A 20165-nucleotide genomic window follows, 5' to 3' on the forward strand; every position below is an offset into this window, starting at 1 on the left:
TCGAGATTCCCCAAACATGGCTGCTCAAGTTGCAAGTGGCGGAGGCGGTGGCGGAAATGCTGCCTTCAAGGTATGGCTGCCTACACCATGAGCTCTGAAAACATTGACTGATGACAAGTACAGGATAAAGAAAAGCCTAGGGCGGTCCGCAGTGCCAACATTATTGCAGCAAGAGGTATACATATTTCGCCCATGTGTTCAAACCCCTAAGCTGACCCAAAATGTGTAGCTGTGGCAGATGCGATCCGAACTGTATGTCCCACCACAGGGTGCGGGGAACAAGACAAATACTGATATTTTGGCAGTCTCTGGGACCAAAGGGAATGGACAAGATGGTAATTGGATATATACAGTCTTTAGACAAGTCAATGGCTAACTCGCTACAGATTCAAACCAGCAAAGGCCAGACAATCATCACAAACGACGGAGCCACCATGTTGAACCAAATGAGCGTCATGCACCCGTCGGCCAAGATGCTCGTCGACCTCGCACACGCCCAAGATATCGAGGCTGGAGATGGTACAACATCAGTCGTGGTTATTGCTGGTAGTCTTCTCGGAGCTGCTGAGCGGTTATTGGCAAAGGGCATCCACCCCACAGTCATATCCGAGGCCTTTCAGCGCGCCGCCCAGGAGGCCATATCTATCTTGACTGAAATGGCCATTCCCATTTCTCTTACAGACAGGCAGACTCTCCTCAAGACCGCTACCACTTCCCTCTCCTCCAAGATTGTCGCTCAAGAGCCAAAGCTGCCCATCATGGCCGTCGACTCTGTGCTCAAGGTCATCGACCCCAAGACCGCCGACAACGTAGACCTGAAGAACATCCGCATGATCAAGAAGTCGGGCGGTACCATTGAGGACAGTGAGATGATTGACGGGCTAGTTCTCAACCAGCCAGTGGTCAAGAGCGCCGGCGGCCCCACACTCAAGGAAAAGGCACGGATAGGTCTCATCCAGTTCCAGCTGAGCCCCCCAAAGCCAGACATGGAAAACCAGATTGTTGTCAACGACTACAGGCAGATGGACAAGATCCTCAAGGAGGAGCGGACATATCTGTTGAACATGGTCAAGAAGATCCAGAAAGCAAAGTGCAATGTTCTCTTTATCCAAAAGTCTATTCTGCGCGATGCTGTCAACGATCTTAGTCTGCATTTCTTGTCAAAGCTTAAGATCTTGGTTGTCAAGGACATCGAGCGCGATGAGATTGAGTTCATCTGCAAGGTGCGTCAATATGCAGTCTATCATCAGAGTTTACGCTAACACGATGCAGAGCACTGGTTGCAAGCCCATCGCCGACATTGACTCGTTCACAGAAGACAAGCTCGGCTCGGCTGACCTTGTTGAGGAAGTACAAGCATCCGGTGCTCGATATGTCAAGGTCTCGGGCGTCAAGTCAGCGGCCAACACTGTGTCGATCGTCTGTCGGGGTGCCAACAATCTCATTCTGGACGAGACGGAGCGATCACTTCATGACGCACACTGCGCTATCCGCTCATTAGTCAAGAAGAAGGCGCTTCTTGCTGGTGGAGGTGCTCCAGAAATCGAAATTGCGCACCAACTCTCCCTCAAGGCTCGTGAACTCACCGGCACTGAAGCTATTTGCTGGAAAGCTTTTGCCGATGCCATGGAGGTTATCCCAACTACACTAGCGGAAAACGCAGGTCTCAACAGCATCAAGGTCGTCACCGAGCTGAGGCATAGGCATGCGCAAGATCAAAAGTACGCAGGAATTAGCATCAAGAGCGGAGGCGTCAAGAACGACATTAGCGAAGAGAATGTGCTGCAGCCGCTGTTGGTCAGTACCAGCGCCATTGAGCTGGCAGCCGAGACGGTCAAGATGATTCTCCGAATCGACGACATTGCGCTGTCAAGGTAGAAGAAAATAACAATGATATTGCCGTGATCTGTTGCAGCAAAATGATAATACCACGAGCAATGACAAAAGATTACGCGAGCTCTGTAAAGATCCACCCAGTGGCGTGATGTGACATGTGTGTATGTGTGAACCTCAGGCAACCCCTGGTGCATCTAATGCATGAAAAGTCGCAATCAAAACCTGCATGTAAAGAAGCGAGAGAGTGTGGGACTTGCATGTAGTGGGTCCGCCACAGCTGTTGTTTGTGCTGCATGTTGCCCGAATAGCTCGAGTAGCATGAAAGTGTAATTATAAGTACATGAAGCGAGTCGGATTGCGTCAATTCGCTTGAGTGTCTGTGGGGTTTCCTCTTTTGCACAATGTAATAAAGACCCTGCGTCGGTGTTGTCCTAGTAGTCGCTTGGCCTTTTTGGTCTGCTTCTGTAGACTCCTGCATACTGCAGGCATGTATATAGTTAGATTCATGTTTTATGTATTGGGGGGGGGAGGTGATTGTGGGCAAGGTATACTACGGGTAATATGGGCTTGATTTTTGCCGTAGCAAGACATGTAGATGGCGTAATTGTGTGGGGCTTGTAGGATTTAGATGATGCGCTTAGAACGGATGTGCTGATCTTCCGGGTCTTGGAAATACGGTTACTGTTGTGAAGAGGTGTGTTATGGCTTGGGGTAAATTTTTTGTGATGGTAGGATGGTAAGAGGGGGGAAGTTTGCAATTCGTGTCTTACGCTACTAGTCAATGTGTTCAGAGGTACATGTGTGTCTAGCTACGCAACACAGGAGAATTTATCAATTTACAATGAATATTTTAAGATGGTCATTTTAATAATACTTTTGCCTTTGCTTACACTCTCTCCTCCAGACCCACGAGCCACCCGTTCCCTCTCCATACATACCTCACAAAAAAAGAACAAACCACCCCCAGGAATCCAGCCGTCCCAGGTTCCCCCAACCCAACCCCCAACCTAGACCTTCGACCAAACTCCTAACCAGAATCCCTAAACCCAAGCCCACTCTGTGCCCCCTCCATCTCGCATCTGCCGAACCCTCTTCTCCCCAACTCCTCACACTACCCCCCCACCACCACCAACGCTTGCAAAAACTAGCACGTTTCATCATGCCCATCTCTGCCTCGGCCCACTACCTCGTAGCGCTGACCGCAGAATAGCGGCCGACCAACCAACTCCGCCCTCTCTCTCTCTCTTCCCTTCTCTAACTAATCCACACACCCAGTCTCAGTCTCAGTCCCAATTACTCCCCCTTCCAACCCGGGGAGTGCACCCATCACCAAAAAAACAAGCGACCGGCCCGGTCCACCTTAAACTGTAAAAAAAAAACCCCCCCACACACACATACACATACAACAGCCAAAGAAATGGAGAGGTGGGTCCAGGGTTTCGGTCTCCGGTCCGTCAGTCTACGTGCATACACACCCGGTCCGGCCTAAAAACCTTAACTTTTCTCCCTCTCTCTCTCTCTCCTTCTCTCCAACTCCACTCCGCTAAGGGTAGTAGTTGAGGCTTAAGTTCACAAGCATTATAGTAGTAAAAAAAATAGTGTGTACCAGACGGATCTTTTTGCCCTTTCTCGCTATCCCCCCCCCCTTTCAAACCCCCCGATCTTTTCTCTGCGGAGCTGAAAGAGGCGCGGGGGGAGGAGGAGAAAATGTGGCTGAGAGAGAGAGAGAGGGGAAAGAGCCAAGACGAAAGTGGCGTGGGTTAATCTTGGGTGTGCCAAGGAACAATTTTGTGGGTTGGGTGGCTTGTGGCGTGGTAAGTGTGGAGGAAAGAGGGGGAGCGGGAGCGAAACTAAGGGCGTGAGTGTTGTGTTAATGTGTTTTCTATACTACTGTGTGTGTGTGTGTGTGGGTTTCTGGGGGCTTAGGCTTGGGGTGGTGCGACGGTTGGTGAGGAATGCTGGAGTGTGAGGGACGGGAAAGAGGATGTGGGTGTGTGTGGGGGATGAGGTGAGAAATGGGGAATGTGTTTTTTTTTCTGCTATATGCGGAAAACCTTTTTTTTACTCTCTTTTCGTAGATTTTTTTTTGGATTATCGGTTGAGAGAGTGGGTTGGTTTGGGTAAAACGGTGTTAAAAAAAAGTGCCCGGGAGAAGGGTAGTAAGCTCGTAAGCTACCATCCGGTCAGCATACACACATGTTGTAGCACCAAAAAGATGGAGAACCGAGAAAAACAAACAAACAAAACATGGATAACCTTGCTCTACAGCACTCTATCTCAAGCTTTGTTTAATACAGGGCCGATGGAACCTATATCCTTAACGTTTTGACTCAACATGCTTTCTTCACCGGTGGTATACCTGCACCAATGTCGCAACTTCTTTTTGCTTTTTGTTCTGCAACAAATAGCATGTATCATACTTGCCCCCCCCTCCCTCGAACCAACCAATGTGCCTCAGGCGTTTGTTATCACACACACACACACGCACACACGCGTGTGCCGCGCCTTGAGAAAGTATGACCGTTATTTCCATGCTGACTCGGACTTCATGCGTCCGTCGCCCGCCACACCGGTTTCTAACCGTAATCACAAAATATGCCGCTCGCCTCTTTATTTTCTCTCCCTTGTCATCAAATAGAACATGGACACGACATATGACATGTAAGCACGTTGATGCTGATCGTTGCCTGCACAGAGGGTAATCATAAGCGGCACTGACAAGGTGTTTGGACAATCTTGGCTCCATTTGTAGAAACCACACCCTGGTTATTTTACTTTCATGCAGTAATCACATCGTGGACACAAACATGTTGTACACACACGTACGGATTTGTTTTCCGGCTACTTTCCTCTAACCAACTCGTTTAATAGGTGGGGGGTGGGCGCGGTTTTTTTGCCGTACTTTTAGCTCGAAACACAAAATCCTGGGCCAAATGGGGCCCGTGTGCCGGTATCCCCCTTTAGTTTCGTCCATCCGAACGGCATCGCAATGATCCGTGGAGGAGATAACTAGTCATGTAACAAACAAGAAGGGGAAATAAAGACTATTTGGAAAAAAATATAAGGGAGACAGAAAGAGAGATAGAATGTATAATCGACAGGCGAGACATCCTGGTCTGTTCTGCAAAGGTAGCTTTATTGCCAATAGATATGCTCGAGTAAGGGCAAAAAAACAAAGTGACAAATACAATGAAGACGCTTTTTGGTGGGAAAAAAGATAGAGAAAGAGTCAGGCTCAGTGTAATAATCCTTACAATGATATGCCGATCTCAATGGCTGCCGCAAATCTTTCTTTGGATAAACTTGACTAGCTGAATTGCACAGGACGAGCCTGGCGTGGGGTGGGTTGAAAGGAAAAACGCCTCATTCATGCATCTGAATCGTATCGTGCATCGTAGTATATCGTACAATTCTGGCGCCCAAACCAGTGTGTCGAACCAAAAAGAGAAACAACAACAAAAACGCCCGCTCAAACGCAGCAGACCTGTTGGTGAATTAGAACTAAGAAAGTAACAACAGGGGTTTAAAAATAGACTAGAAAAAAAAAGAGGGCACGAGGCCCATAAGGATGACCACGCTTCGAGTGACTAGCGGATGTAGTTCATCGAGATTTCAAACTGGCGCGCTTCAGCAGGCGGCTGACTAGGTTTCCACGCGGCTTGGGCTTAACATAGAATGCACCTTTGGTGCCAGTCATATCGTCGCTGAAGACAAGATCCTCTAGCGCCAAAGGATCGTCTTTTTGAGGCTTGGGGCTGGACGAGGCGCCTTGCCAGCCATACAGCTGCTCTTCGTCTGCACGGAGATCTGGACGGGTCAAGGTCATGCGCAGAGTCATCTCCCGGTTTAGTTGGGCGTGTGTTGAGTGCACAGGCGATGGCATTGGCGAATCCAGGGACATGTTCCGGTGTGATGTTTGGCGAGAATGTATTCGAAAAGACACGCCGGTACTCGAGGGTGTAGCTGGCGATTCCATGTCGGCGACAGAGTCGGCATCTGATTCTAAGCCTTCGTTGTCATGGCGTTCATCCTCGAAGAAGGATAATTGCCCGTCTCTGAGGAATGTTTGCATATCCCGACTGAACTTGCAGGCATGAGTGTCAATCTGTGGCAGGTGGTAGTGCGGTGCAGGTGCAGCAGTCTCTGGTCTTGTTGATGATGGGAAGCCGAATTCTATGGCTTCGTCGAACTTTTGCGGAGAAGCAAGGTACATGCGTAGCTTCTTCCTCGCCTCCGGGTCCTGGTAGTGGGTGGCCTCGGGGTCGAACACAGGAGAAACGGGTGTGTGGACTGGCGTGCGGCCGGTAAGCGAAGAGGATTGTGAGCGTTGGTGCGGGCGGGTGTTGATACCACTAAGGAACGGAGGTCCAAAGGGAGAGGAAGAGGATCCGCCGCGGACAGGATAAGTGGTAAGGGACATTGTTCTTCTCATGTTGCGGGCGGGCATCTCTTTGGAGGTGAATATAGGAGTAGGGGTGGCCATGGTGTCGAGATATGAAGGAGTAGTGGAATGATGCGGGTCCTTTTCCAAGGCCGCAAAGAGGCCGCTCGGTCCGCTCAGTGGGCTTTCTGCTGACGATACTGAACGTGGTCTCAAGGGACGTCCGCGCTCGGCAGTGTCGAGGCCGGACGGCAGTGAAAAGTCAAAGTGGAAGTCGTCGAAGCGTTGTTGTTCCCACTCGGCGTCTGGGTCGTCGGCAGCGAAGGAATGTTCACGCCAGCCTTGAAGAAGCAACTGCTCCTCACGCGAAAACAGCTGCTTGCGGACTTTTTCGGGTAGAGAGAAGAAAAACTCAACGTCGGCGAGCGAGATGTCGTAGTCGAGGACAGGTTTTTCGAGTCTGCGTCTGCGGCGTACGGCACCCAGTGACAACGTGGGCCGGTGGAGTCTGGAGGAACTGGCCTGGGAAGAGCGGCCTGATGTAGGCTCGTCCAAGGCCTGCCGTTGGATCTGCAGACGCTCCAGGGACGAAAAGTACTTTCTCCTAGAAGGGGACTAATTAGCGACGACATTCTCAAGGGTGCCCTTATGCTACTGCAAGGTACAGCCATTCATGGTGGGGGGTGGGTATCGGTATCTGCACGTGACGTATGCGCCCCTATCACACTGGGGAGCCAATCACAAGCGGCGAGTTGGACTTACTGGACCGAATCGGGCAGCGCCTCGAACTCCGCCTGTGGGAGAGGCAGCGTAGTGCTTCTGGGTTTGCTCCTCATGGCGTCGGCTGGAATACTCAAAGTGGGTGATGGCGTTGTCGTCGGTTTGGAGCCAGTGACAAGAGGCATCCGGCCAAGGGGGGTGTGGTGTTTGTGGATGGCAGGACGAGGGATGCTCCGAGGCCGCCCAGGGCGCGGTGAGGCAAATGGGCCGGCTGTGAAGGGTGGTGTGCAAAAGTACTATGTAAGTATTGCCTGTCTGCGTGTATGTATGCAGGTATGGTGGGCATTCAATGGCGGGCCGGCAGGCTATCCGACGTGGAAACAAGGGCCAGGCTGGTGATGTTGAAGAAAAAGAAAGAAACTATATGGAGCGCGCAAGAGGAGAGGGTAGCAGCTGGAGGCTGAGTAGGCCAGAGCAGCAGGCAGAGAGCTCTAGTGAGGCAGCGTGGTTACGACAGATGCACCGGGTGGGCGGGAGCATATTGGGTGACGGGATGCCACATGTGCAGCTAAGGCAGCGGTGCAGCAGCAGTCTCCTGTCCAGTCCTGTCCAGTCCTGTCCAGTCCTGTCCACGGCGCCCACAGACACGGACGGACCTTGGTAGAGCCGTAGTGGTTCCTCCGAGAGTCAATCCACAGCCATGAGCCTCTGCAACTCTCTGCTCTCCACCATTGGCCTTCGCGGTTTCAGAGCCGCCGTCTCCACCCTCCGACCGCCTGCGGGTCTCGCGGCGCTCCTAGCGTGCGACACACCGCATGGCCGCTCCTATACCCGGTCCATGGGATCGCGCACCAGCTAGCCTTTGTCCATGGCTCCCGTATCATGGACGTCCAGAGCATGCGTATTTGCTTCTGGAATATTGCCTGCTGACCGCCCCTCCGCCCGCCCCAGAGCACAACTGCCCTCCAAGCACGTCCCGTGCAACGTCCCGGCCATGCGCTGTGCAACATGGCGCAAAACAAAGCAGCACAAAGCACTCACTCGTCTGCCCCCCCGCCGCCTGGTTCATTGCTTGCCCATGCTGGTCTTGTGGCATGCAATATCAAAGTGTGTGTGTGTGTGTGTGTGTGTGTGTGTGAATCAAAGTGAACATAGAAAGTACAGCAAGTATCCAACAAAGGAAAGGGTATCTCAAGAGAAGCGCCTCCGCTACCCGCCGTCATCGGCCAACCGCCAGCCCCCAACTGCAACCAAACCGCCAGTCTCAACTTCCTCAGCTCGCCAGCAATCACCTCCTTCGGCACATACCCCGCCATGCCACCACCACCCCAAGCACTATAAAGTGGACTTTGCACACTTGTCCTTAGCCTACCCAACAGCCTGCACCCCGCCCTGTTCCGGCCCCAACCACTCCCTCCCTCCCACATACATACCCCCCTCCACCGTGCACATCCCATCTTGCTTGCTTGCTTGCTTGTCTAACGAAATCCCCCCTCGTCTGCAGGCAACTGCCTGTCGCTCTCCTCCTCAAGCTCCTGCAATGTCATCTACACGTGACACGTCAGTACAAGGACCACCTGCCACAACCATACCACACCAAAACACTTACAGTAATACTCGTCGTCCAGCCCTTCGCGGCTAGGAAGCACTGGTTCCTCCAGCCCTACATCCTCGTACCGCACGTTTAGCAGCCGGATCTTGAGCCCATAGCCGCCGATAAATGTCACAAGCTTGTTGGTATTCGCCGTAATCGGCTGTTGGTTGAGAAGCATCAGCAGCCCATCAAGCCACTCGGAAGCAAGGGTATGGCTTTGAGGGTGCAGATGCAACAGTACGGTTTCTTTGCGTCCTGCACCCGACCCACTCGACGTCTGCCGCGCATGATTCGATAGAGCCATGTACCCGTGGATCGTGATCTTGGTCGATGTCGACGCCCGCTCATGGCCTGGCAGCGTCCTCACCGTACTGTCCGACGATGCTGTCGATGGGGCCGAGGCCGAGACATTGCTCACAACTGATGAGACAATGGACAAATCGACTGTTGATTTCTGTGTCAGCCGCCGCGAAAATGCAACTGGGCCCTGGGATGCACCTAGTGGAGCGTGTAGTACTTACTCTTTTCCTGCAGCGCATCTAATTTCGGCTCTGTCGCCGTCTTTTCGTTAAAGTCAGCGTAGTGCAGGTATCGCCGGTTGTGTGACAGTCGAACAAAGCGCCACGACGAAGGCACTGCACGGTTGCCAGCTACTGGACCGGTGTTTGTGCCAAAGTCTGCTCCCATTGGGAACCATGCACCTTGAAGCAAGCATCTTATCCGTTGCTCCTTGACAAACTGCAGCGCCTCGTGATTGAGCTCGTCGCGAACTTGGCTGTGGAGTGTTAGCTTGGCACGGCAGACAATAGGCAAACTGCATACCGCAGGTGATGACCCCATGCATCTTCATACGTCAGTTCAAGCACCTCCATCTGCAATTCTCGCAGCCGCTTGAGCTCAAACTCTACCAGCTCCTCTTCAATTTCCTTGACATCTTTCATTCGTGGTGCTTGCCCGACCACCTGCTCAATCAAGATGCGAATCAGTTCCTCAATCTTTTCAAAGTCTTCAATCTGCGCCCCTGCTGCTTTCCACAGTCGGATAAAGGCATTCAGACCACTCGTGTGTAACCTAGACCAATGCAGCAACAGAGGCTTAAATGCTCGGTCAAAGTTGGCCCGCGAGTCGGTATGGCGGAGAGACTCAACATCATCCAATTTATCCACTTCAAAATGCTCATATAGTGTTTGCGTGACCGAAAGACTCGCCCGAGCAATCGGACACCGTTGCTCGGCTGGCTCGGCCGACTGCTCCAGCAAAAGCTTCTGAAAGCCATCTTCGTTTTTATAAACAAAGTCGGTAATGTCCATAAGCCCCAAGAATCCAGTCCCGTTGAACTCCCACGCCGGTGACTCCGTCTCGAAACCCAGCCGGCTCCATTTTTCCGGATGGTGCTTCTTGCTTCCTTTTGGATCTGATGATGACCTGTCTGGTTGACTCGCAGTATGTAGGCCCCGAATAGCCCTTCGATGGTCGGGATTTTCCAGATCCACCTTTTCTTCCCTCCAATTCCTCAGCAACGTCTTTGTCAATGACTGAAAGTCCAACAATGGGTGAGCCAGATCTTGTATTGCGGTACTCTGCATGAGCCCATACACGCTCTTGATCACGCCCAGCTCCTGGAGTTGCTTTATGAATTTGGGCCATTCGAAGGCGGCATCGTTTGCAATGGCGTCACGCATCAATGCATTGATAAGCTGGAGGGAGTTTGCACAGAGCGCATGGTCGGCCGACGCAATTTTTTCAACCAAGGATGATAGGAACTGGGGTTGAGCGTCGACGGCTGGCTTGAGGCGCTGGAAGCCTGTGGTGCCCGAGTGGGAGCTTCGGTGTGAGGGATGACCGACGATTACGGCGAGGACTGACATGGCACCTCGGTTGACGTTGACAAGTGGTTGTGCGACGACCAGGTCGACTATCTATTGTGCATTGGTTAGATATGCTCACACACACACAACAGTCTCCCCTCTCTTGACTTACTCTTGCAATCAAATCATCCGTGACATGGTCCCATCCTTTATCCAGCTCGAGCAGGCGGGCCAGAGAAGTGAGACAATAGGCCAGTGTATTTCCGGTCGAGTGTAGGGCCAGGAAGCGCAGTTTGGGCAGGCCCCCTTCGTAAATGAAGACATCAGCGAATGAAGGGTCGCCGATGGCATTCTGGAGTTTGAAGACGGCCATCTTGCGCACCGACTCCTCCTCCGCGCCGAGGCGGGCGACCAATTCAGAGACATTGACGCTGTCCATCTTCTCCAGCTTTCAGCGTGCAGGGGGTATCACAGTGTGGGGTATGTGGTAGTAGTGCTGCGGATGGCGATGTCATGCCAATCACGCGCAGGCGGCGAACATGACACAGACGCAGGAGTGCCAGGCCGGGGATATATGCAAGCGCTGGTTGTGCGCAAATGCTGCTGTTGTCGCTGTTCTCGGTGCCGTCGCCCGTCGCGTGTCGAGAGGAGCGTGAAGGGGAGACTTGGCAGCACGTGAAGCGCGTCGTGGGGGTCAAGTCAGCCGGTCCCCTGTCGGATGCCTGATTCGGCCGCTAGTCAGGTACGCCGAGCATGTGCCTTGTTTCTAGGCCCGACAACAGCCCGTCCGTCCTCTCTCGTCGTCGTTACCGTCGTCGACTTCGTATTCAACAACATTGAGCCCAACCCTCCGTCGCTCTCTTCTCCCCTCGAGACCCACATCCCACACCCTGTCTGCAGCCGCTGCCTTGCCCGACACGTGTTGTGCTGTTCTGGTACCAGTGTCTCTTGGTTGCATCATCGCACGTTCCACCTCTTTTCGCCTTCTTCAAGACCACCAGTACTCCTCCTTCACCTCGCCGTAAAACCATCACCATAACAACAACCACAACAACAACCGCCGCAACCGCCACCATGGTATACATTACCTCCGATCTCTTCGGCCCCAGCACCACACGCGATTGGCAACAAGACAACACATCTCACAATTGGCACACCATGGCCCCCGACCAGCCCGCCGCCGGTCTTGGCAAGAGAAAGCGACAAGCAGGCGACGACAAACCACAACTCTACGAACGCCCATGTACTTCCCTCCACCCTTCCGGCACCGAAATCTCCCCAAAGAGCATCCCGCGTCACCACCGCTCCTCTCTAAGCCGCGACGCCTCTCGTCTCCACCACCCCAATACCCCGCCATTCGACTCCAACAACACCCTCTCCTACGCCTTCCTCCCCTCAAAGGCCCACGACTTCTCGTCAGACCGCCGCCCCGTCAAACAACTCAAACGCTTCAGTCCAAAAGCCTCCCTCGTAAAATCAACCTCGCACCTCATGGATATCGATCTCGACGTTCAATCTCCTACTACTACTACCTGTGGGACCCCGGCACATCACCATGCGGTCTCCGACCTGCGCTCGTGCCATGCCTGCCAAAAAGCGCCGACGCGAAAGAAGGATCTGGAAAATTATCTAGACTGCAGGAGGTGTGAGGGACGGACGTGCTTCATTTGCGCCAGGCAGTGTGTTGGCTGTGCCAAGGCGATTTGTAAAAAGTGCATAGTGGAGGTCGGGGAAGAGGGCGATGCCTGGTGTTTGGATTGTTACTCGCGGACCATCAATTCCTGAACATACGGGAATTATTTTGAAAAAATTTCCCAGTTTGGACTTTTTTTCTTTTTCTTATTTTAGCCTCCTTTTCTTTATATTTAGTGCTCATTTGATCCTTTGGCGCTGACTTTTTCGCCTTCTTTTACTTTTGGATTTTTGTTTTGTTTGCGTTCCTTATCGTACAGCGAGCGTTTACATCTTTTCCTTTGGCGTTTCTTCATCTCATCAACGTACCGATGCAAGCGATAATTAAGAACGATTTTCCTACATATTTTTTTTGGATACAGGGCATGTACATAGTAAGTACGAAGGATCTTCATACATTATGAACCTAGGCTGGACCACGAAGCAGTCGTGGATATAGATATGAAGTACATAGTAACGAGTATACAAAAGACCGACCCGAAACAATAAATTCATGTCTAGTATTGATAATTGCCTTACAAAGTCAGCATCATGAATTCCATCCTTTTCTTACTCCTCATCATCGGTATCCTTCTCCTCGACCACACTCTCCGTCTCCCCCGTCGGATACCTTCTCAGCCGCGAACTTGCCCCCTCACCATCCTCAGCCTGACTATTCTTTGTGCTGCGCCTACGACTCCTACTGCTCACAACACCTGGAAACAATTTCGGCTCCCCGTCCAACGTGACGGAACTAGTTGAACGCCTTAGTCCCGTGTCTGGTTCCTCTAAACCGGCAGGTGGGGCCTGGCCGTCTACCGGCTGCTGGACTACAGGCACGGCGTTTGGGTTGACGGTCATGTTGTTGTTGCGGTGCGAACGGTCGGCGTTGCTGCCGTCGTGGGCGCTGGTTGGTGACGCGGGTTGAGTTTGCGGGTTGATTGCGTCGGCGGTGGATCCAGAGGGCTTGAGGCGGGCGACTTGAGCTGGAGGGAGCATGGAGAAGATTTGTTTGCTACCCGCAGCTGAGGCGTGCGTTGGTGACCCGGGGAATGGGACTCCTTGGAGTGATTTGGGAGTCTGGGGCACCTCGGATTGCAGATTAGAGCTGGTTAAGTCGTGGCTGCCGGCCTGGGCTGCGCGCGTGTAGCGATCAATCCTGGGTGGTGTTAGTATGAATATCTTAGAAAAGCTTCAAGCGCAAAACTTACATAGCTAATTCTCCCATGAGAGTCTCATGTCGGAATGCTTCGCGGATGCTGGGCACATTGGACCTTGCCATGTCGTTACCCGCAACACCGGGGAGATGGTAGTTGCTACCCAACCACTTTTGCTTGACTACATGCTCAAAGCCACTCTGCTCAACTGAGTGTTTGGCTAGCTCACACATATCTACAGCACTCAGCTTGTAGATCTGCGCCGCGACTGAGTACTCTTCAATCAGAGGCTCCTTGGTAAAAGCAAACTGGAGAGGATCATCCGTTGACAACGAAACATTCAAACCCCGTCTGAAGTAGCTCATGAATGGGTTTCGCTCATACGCCAGGAAGAGTGCGTTGTTACTGAGGGGCGACATGGCCACTCCAATCTGCTCGAGGTAGAAAATGTATTGGAGAAGAGGCACCTTTCGGAGCAATAGGCCATGGCTGATGCTGTGGCAGCAAAGAACCGCTGCAGCCAAATGATCGGTATCACCAGCCTCACCACAGTGCGGACGGAGGAGGAACGTGTTGAAGCCCCGCTGTTTTCTCCAAACGTTAAGTGACGACATATTGGCAAACAGATAGTACATCCAGTAGCTGTACGGCGGGTTCTGCTTCGTAGACCACTCGCTCGGGAACGGGAATTTCTTGTACACGCGGCGCTCGACTTTGCTTTCGTCGTCAACACTATCAAAGCCAATGACCCTCTGCAAGAAGATGTGGAGCTTGGGGTGACTTGAAGGGTCTTTGGTGACTTCAAACAGAGGCTGGAATACATTTACGATAACTTGCTGGAAGTTATCCATTAGACCAGTTGCCTTGTATACATCAAACAAGCGCGGAACTTGAATCAGCCATCTAACGTTGGGCGAGAAGAGCTTATTGTCAACAACCCAAGCCGCAAGCTTGTCCCACTCGTCAATGTCTCGGCCGTAGATGGAAATGCGCCATTCTACGAACTGGTACTTGCTCGCCTCGAGATCGGAAATGACTTCTTTGGTGATTTCAGCCAAATAGCGGCCTTTGACAAAATTGTCTGTCTTCAAGAAGATGGTCCTTAAACGCGATTCACCAACTGGGTTGTACTTCAAGTTGAACTTGTCAAAGCGATGGAATGAGTCGGTATGAGCCTGTCTGGTTAGCATTGTCGTATCAAAAGCGTCAAGTCGTTACTTACATGCATATCTAGTGTGTCGATACTCAGGTCGTACGCCGTCAAGTTGATGGATTCAAATACTTCCCTCAGCGTGAGATGCTTGCCATCACGGTACAGTACTACCTCGTCAGGGGACTTCTTCATCTTGGACTTGATAAAGCGCAGCAGATGCTTCTGGTTCATGCATGCAGAATGGTGCACGTGCGTATCGACCTTTCGTACATTGTAAAAGTCTCTGTGGGGCACCTTCTTGGTATCGGCTGTCTCCTGGTACTCGTTGAGCAGATAGTAAAGATTGAACTTTCCCTCGAGGTATTGGAGACGGCGGAAGGCGAAACTTTTGCTGGGTCCATCGGAAGATATCTCCAGAATGGAATCGAGATCAATGTAGAATTCGCGCAACGTCGGGATCGCAATGATGGGAGTATCAAGCTCAGCAGATTTAGCAGTCTCATATACTTGGTATACGCCGCTTTCGTCAAGCCGGAATGACATCTCACCAGGACCGGGCACGGGAAGGCACTCTTCCAAGTGGAAATCTTCGCCGATGTTGGTACCCATTTTACGAGGTGGCTTAGGCATCTCATTCGGCTCTAGAATACCACTGTTTTGCATGCTACTAGCTGCATTGCGACGCTCTTTGGAGGTGTCATTCCACACAGGTTCTGGAGGAGATGGGTAAATGCGCCAAGCTGGATCATCCTTGGGATTGTCGAAGGAGCGTTGCAACGACAGGCGGATGTACTTGTGGCGCAGATCGAGCACTTTCTGAATGTTTGCGTAGATGGAGCTGAGCTCAGCAGTGATGCTGGAATCAGACATTGCGAATCCTCCTGCCCCTGTTCCAACGCCTATGCCTGCACCTGCACCGTGGATCCCTTGTTCAGCCAGAAGAGGCTTGTGTTCATGAGGGAGATTGGGGTGTTGGCCATGCGATCGGGCCTGTTGATCAGCCTGAAGAAAATGGTCGGTCTCATCGTGGGCACCTATAGGGTCAGGGACGTGCTGGGTCATGTGCCGACGAGGTTCATGCGACTGCTCTGCGTGTGACGAGCCGATGGGTATGTAGGGTCGTTGGACATGGTTGGCATGGCTGACATTGCTCTTCCGCGAGCGAGTACTCTCGGCCCTGCTGAGAAAGTCGACACCGTCAGTGCCACCGAAATTGGCAGGGAATGTCTTTGCGCGCATGGCGGGGCTGTGCATGTCTGCTTGGGGGCCGCCGTGCTGTGTCTCGAGCTGATGCCTTTGGTAGAATTGCTTGGCTTCGGTGTGGCTCATTTGCTTCTCAGCAGTGTAGTCATAGAATGCAGTCCGGCGCTGTTTGTCGCGGGGGAGTATGCCGTCATCGTCGTCTTCCATGTTGGGGCCGGCACTTCGCTGCGATGCTGAAGTCGCACCATAATTGGTTTTTGTACGCCCGCTGCCGCCAGGCTCTGTGTCCGAGTCGTCTAGATCGAGCTCGTCTTCCTCTGACGAAAATATATGATCGTCGTGGGCAGGGCCAAAGTCTGGCGACGCATCTGCGTCTGCAGAGAATGCTCCTGCAGGACACATTAGTATGGTTGGGCAAGAGATGGAAGGGTCAGCGAGGGCTACCTTTCAGCATGGTGGCATTGAAGGGTGGGAGTTGTGAATGCCAGGGTGGATGCAGAACTGCGAACAAGACTCACACACACAAGCAACGCGCATCGGACCCCGCCGACCAGTCGCCTTGCCCCGTGCCATTATGTCAAATATGGACTCGATGACTACTGCATGTCACGCCTGCTCCTAGCGGCATGGCGAGAAGGACTGAGCAAAAAGATATGGAGGCTGCACGCAGGTATGATTGCGCTCAGGCAGGTCTCCCACGGCCATGTGCACATAAATACTGCGTATGGACTAATTCGCTAGGCCCCTCACCCTCGGCTTGCAATGTTGTCGGCGGGGGGGAAACTCGACCATACCATGTCTGTCGCCCGCCCTGGCTAGGATCGACGCTGCGTCACGTGAGCGTCCTCTAGCGCGGGACTACCATGCATGTCCAAAAATTTACCGCATTTCGACTTCTGGAATTTCGAGTGACTATCGCCAGCCTTTGTCCAATCGCCACCATGTAAGACATACCCATACGGCACATTGACCATGCATACTTACCACTCATGAAGGTTTCTTCTCCGTCGTGCTGCCGCCCGCGCCATCAGTGCCTCGCCCTCCAAGGCGTATCTGGTGCAGCCGCGCTCCATTACTACTCTCACACCCTCGGCGTTCCGTCCAAGGCAGCAACAGTGGTCAATTGCCTCTTTCCAACGAAGATTCGCTAGCGATGAGGTGACCAAAACCGACTCAGCTGAGGCTGCTGCCGCAGAAGCCTCCGAGAACTTTGCCCAGACAGCAGCAGAGGCGCCTGTCGAGGACAACTTGACGCCCGCACAACAAGAGGCACAGGCAGAGCCCACCGACAAGTCTGCCACTGTCGGCATTGATGCGCTCGAGGCTGCCGCAGCCCAGCCTAGCCCGCGGGGCAAGAGGGAACGAACATCCAAGAATATCGAACCCCATAACGTGCTTTACATTGGCAACCTCTACTACGAAGTCACCCCAGACCAGCTGAAGCGTGTCTTCTCTCGCTTTGGTGATATTGAGAGCGTCAAGATTGTCTACGATAACCGGGGTCTTAGCAGAGGGTAATATTCTCCACTCCAAATGGCTCAATATTGACTGACGCTGATTGTTTAGTTTCGCCTACGTCGAATACAAGAACGTCAGTGATGCGCAGGCTGCTATTGACAACCTCGACATGCAGGTGTTTGAAGGCCGCAACCTTGTCGTTCAGTTCCACACGCCCAAGTATCAGGCGGCAAAGGGGCGCGCATCCAATGGCAACGAGCCCAACCCTCCATCCAAGACGCTCTTCATCGGCAACATGTCGTTTGAGATGTCAGACAAGGACCTCAACGACCTCTTCCGCGACATTCGCAACGTCTTGGATGTACGTGTTGCCATTGACAGGAGAACCGGCCAACCGCGAGGCTTTGCTCATGCAGACTTCATCGATGTGGCCAGCGCCACCCGTGCCAGAGAAGTTCTCAAGGAGAAGGTCATCTATGGCAGACAACTCCGCGTCGATTTCAGCAAATCCAACACAGACACACAGCGTGAGCGTGGTAAGCGCCAGGATTCGTTCCAGGAATAGATGAAAAGCAGATGACGGTACGAGATGAAATGTAAAACAAATATTGAAGGGGCTACCTCTCATTTGGAGGATAGACGAATGACGACTGCAGGGGGATGGGTCTCTGTACGATATGTATGACTGGGACCTGTGTGTGGTCAGTTATGCCCCATGTTGATATACAAGTTGCTTGTTTCATAGTGGAGAGCGTCCGGCGTTGCCATTCCCCTCTTCATTTGTACATCATATAGGGTGAAAAATCCATGCGTCTTTGATGGTTTCTAAATAAGAGTTTAATCGATGCATCGATGTCAAGCCAATGCCGTGGTTGCATGCAGGGCAGCGGCGAAGTGTGGACCAGGATTCGGCAAGCGCGACCGGCTGCGACCTCGGCTTGCCCCGCGTACCATCTCCACCCGGCATCTGCTGCTGATCAATTACTCGACGCGCGGGCTCCGCCTACCCACCTCCAGCGTCCTTATTTGTCTCTCTGTTCACCACCTCTTCTTCGTCGCGCCGTAACCAACTCATTGACATTATTCACTCATCACAAATTTAGTCATGTCCTTCCTCGGCGGTGCCGAGTGCTCCACGGGGGCCAACCCGCTCAGCCAGTTCACCAAGCATGTACAAGATGACAAGTCTCTACAACGCGACCGCCTGGTCGGGCGCAGACCAGGTGGTATGCAGGAGGGCATGCGAAGTCAGCAAATGGGCGGTCCTTCCGATGGTGTAAGTTAGCAACAGCGCATGCAAACAATGCAGAGTAGAGAAAATATGCCATGACTAACCCGAGGGCCGGCAGATGATGAATGAGTTCATGAATCAGAACGTACAGCTCCCACAAGGGCCCGGACCTGCGTCACCCTTTGCCATGGAGCAGATGCGTAGAGAATTAGAGCGAGCCCAGCATAGCGGATCGCCAGCATGGGCAGCCGAGTTCGATCCGGGCATGCAGGCTCCCCAAATGGGCCCAGCCATGCAAGAGAGACCAGCGGGCTTCAACCCTGCTGAATTCGCAAAGTTCCAGCAAATGAATTCTGCCGCTCGGACCGCGAGCCCTACAACCGCATCACAGCCTTCCATGTCGGCGTACCAGCAGCCCATGTACGGCATGGGCATGGGTATGGGTATGGGTGGTATGGGCATGGGCATGATGCAACAGCCATATGCACCACAAAACTTTCAACAGCCCGTACAGGACTCAGGAAAGGGAAAAGGACGCATGGTCGAACTCGACGACCATGACTGGGAAGCACAGTTTGCGCAGTTGGAACAGACCGACCAACAGAACCTGGACGCGCTCGACGAGGAAGCCAACAAGGCTATGGAGGCTGAGCTGAACGAAATGGACAGGTCAGTAGAGAAAGACGCCGTTGACTTCGACGATTTCGAGTCCGTCTGGAAAGGAATTCAAGCTGAGACTGAATACGCTAGGCAACTTGCCAACGAGGAGAGATTTGTCGAAGGACACATGGGCGATCTCGACCAGTGGGAGGGTTTCGATGGTCTCAACACACATCCGGTCCGCGACCCGTCTATGGGCGACTATCTGTTTGAGCAGGAGAACCTCTTCAAGAATGTCACAAATCCGTTCGAGGAGGGTGTCAAAATCATGGAAGAAGGTGGAAACTTATCATTGGCCGCCCTGGCATTTGAAGCAGCAGTACAAAAGGATCCAAACCACATTGCGGCTTGGGTGAGGTTGGGTGAGGCTCAGGCGCAGAACGAGAAGGAAACACCCGCCATCCGTGCGTTGGAACATGCGTTGAAGCAAGACCCCTCGAACCTCGAAGCCCTCATGGGTCTGGCTGTATCTTACACAAACGAAGGCTACGAGAGCACAGCATACCGGACATTAGAACGCTGGCTAGCAACCAAGTACCCCTCTCTCATCAAGGAACCGCTCTCGTCAGATGCCGAGATGGGCTTCACAGACCGCCATCTACTCCACGAGAAGGTTACCAATCTTTTCATTCAAGCCGCACAATTATCGCCGTCTGGTGAGCAGATGGACCCCGACGTACAAGTTGGCTTAGGTGTGTTGTTCTACGGCGTAGAAGAATACGACAAAGCCGTCGATTGTTTCGGCGCCGCCCTCGCTTCCACCGAATCCGGTGTCTCGAACTCATCATCACAAGTCCACCTCCTCTGGAACCGCCTCGGCGCCACCCTCGCAAACTCGGGCCGAAGCGAAGAAGCCATCGACGCTTACTCACGTGCTCTCGCCCTCCGTCCAAACTTCGTCCGCGCCCGCTACAACCTCGGTGTCTCGTGCATCAATATCGGCTGCTACACTGAGGCAGCACAGCACTTGCTCGGTGCTCTGGCTATGCACAAGGTCGTAGAGCGAGAAGGCAAAGAGAAGGCGAGAGAAGTCGTTGGCGACGGCGTGTCAGAGAGTCAACTAGACAACATGATTCATCAGAACCAAAGCACAAACTTGTACGACACCCTCCGGAGAGTGTTTGGCCAAATGGGACGAAGAGACTTGTCGGATATTGTAGGGCCAGGCATGGATGTCGAGCGTTTTCGTGGCGAATTTGAATTTTGAAGCGGAGGATAGTAGGGACAGCATTCCTACTAGTGCTCAGGTAAACGAAGGAAACGCATCGGGGCGAGATGATAGCGAGTCGATGG

General features: G+C 52.7%; 7 protein-coding genes across 7 annotated transcripts; 4 read left to right on the top strand and 3 right to left on the bottom strand.

The window, feature by feature from the left end:
• Window positions 1-16: 16 nt before the first annotated feature.
• On the top strand, window positions 17-1878 carry COCVIDRAFT_36251 (hypothetical protein; the record flags this gene model as incomplete). The annotated part of the gene is made up of 6 exons (XM_014702994.1): window positions 17-70; window positions 124-175; window positions 230-252; window positions 306-335; window positions 387-1223; window positions 1273-1878. 6 exons carry the CDS (start codon window positions 17-19, stop codon window positions 1876-1878), a joined length of 1602 nt encoding a protein of 533 aa, XP_014558480.1.
• A 3559-nt stretch (window positions 1879-5437) lies between these two features.
• On the bottom strand, window positions 5438-7053 carry COCVIDRAFT_94389 (hypothetical protein; the record flags this gene model as incomplete). The annotated part of the gene is made up of 2 exons (XM_014702995.1): window positions 5438-6821; window positions 6980-7053. 2 exons carry the CDS (start codon window positions 7051-7053, stop codon window positions 5438-5440), a joined length of 1458 nt encoding a protein of 485 aa, XP_014558481.1.
• Window positions 7054-8464: 1411 nt separating this feature from the next.
• On the bottom strand, window positions 8465-10778 carry COCVIDRAFT_36253 (hypothetical protein; the record flags this gene model as incomplete). Its single annotated transcript, XM_014702996.1, has 5 exons — window positions 8465-8484; window positions 8547-8975; window positions 9053-9306; window positions 9354-10450; window positions 10512-10778. The coding sequence occupies 5 exons, from the start codon at window positions 10776-10778 to the stop codon at window positions 8465-8467; spliced, it is 2067 nt and encodes a 688-aa protein (XP_014558482.1).
• Window positions 10779-11413: 635 nt separating this feature from the next.
• COCVIDRAFT_94510 (hypothetical protein) lies at window positions 11414-12124 on the top strand (the record flags this gene model as incomplete). Its single annotated transcript, XM_014702997.1, has 1 exon — window positions 11414-12124. The coding sequence occupies one exon, from the start codon at window positions 11414-11416 to the stop codon at window positions 12122-12124; it is 711 nt and encodes a 236-aa protein (XP_014558483.1).
• Window positions 12125-12580: 456 nt separating this feature from the next.
• COCVIDRAFT_36255 (hypothetical protein) lies at window positions 12581-15730 on the bottom strand (the record flags this gene model as incomplete). Its single annotated transcript, XM_014702998.1, has 3 exons — window positions 12581-13169; window positions 13222-14342; window positions 14390-15730. The coding sequence occupies 3 exons, from the start codon at window positions 15728-15730 to the stop codon at window positions 12581-12583; spliced, it is 3051 nt and encodes a 1016-aa protein (XP_014558484.1).
• A 656-nt stretch (window positions 15731-16386) lies between these two features.
• On the top strand, window positions 16387-17546 carry COCVIDRAFT_36256 (hypothetical protein; the record flags this gene model as incomplete). Its single annotated transcript, XM_014702999.1, has 3 exons — window positions 16387-16466; window positions 16519-17037; window positions 17090-17546. 3 exons carry the CDS (start codon window positions 16387-16389, stop codon window positions 17544-17546), a joined length of 1056 nt encoding a protein of 351 aa, XP_014558485.1.
• A 540-nt stretch (window positions 17547-18086) lies between these two features.
• Window positions 18087-20079, top strand: COCVIDRAFT_94333 (hypothetical protein; the record flags this gene model as incomplete). Its single annotated transcript, XM_014703000.1, has 2 exons — window positions 18087-18257; window positions 18331-20079. The coding sequence occupies 2 exons, from the start codon at window positions 18087-18089 to the stop codon at window positions 20077-20079; spliced, it is 1920 nt and encodes a 639-aa protein (XP_014558486.1).
• Window positions 20080-20165: the final 86 nt, after the last annotated feature.

This window comes from Bipolaris victoriae, assembly GCF_000527765.1.
Source record: "Bipolaris victoriae FI3 unplaced genomic scaffold scaffold_26, whole genome shotgun sequence".
NCBI lineage: Eukaryota > Fungi > Ascomycota > Dothideomycetes > Pleosporales > Pleosporaceae > Bipolaris > Bipolaris victoriae.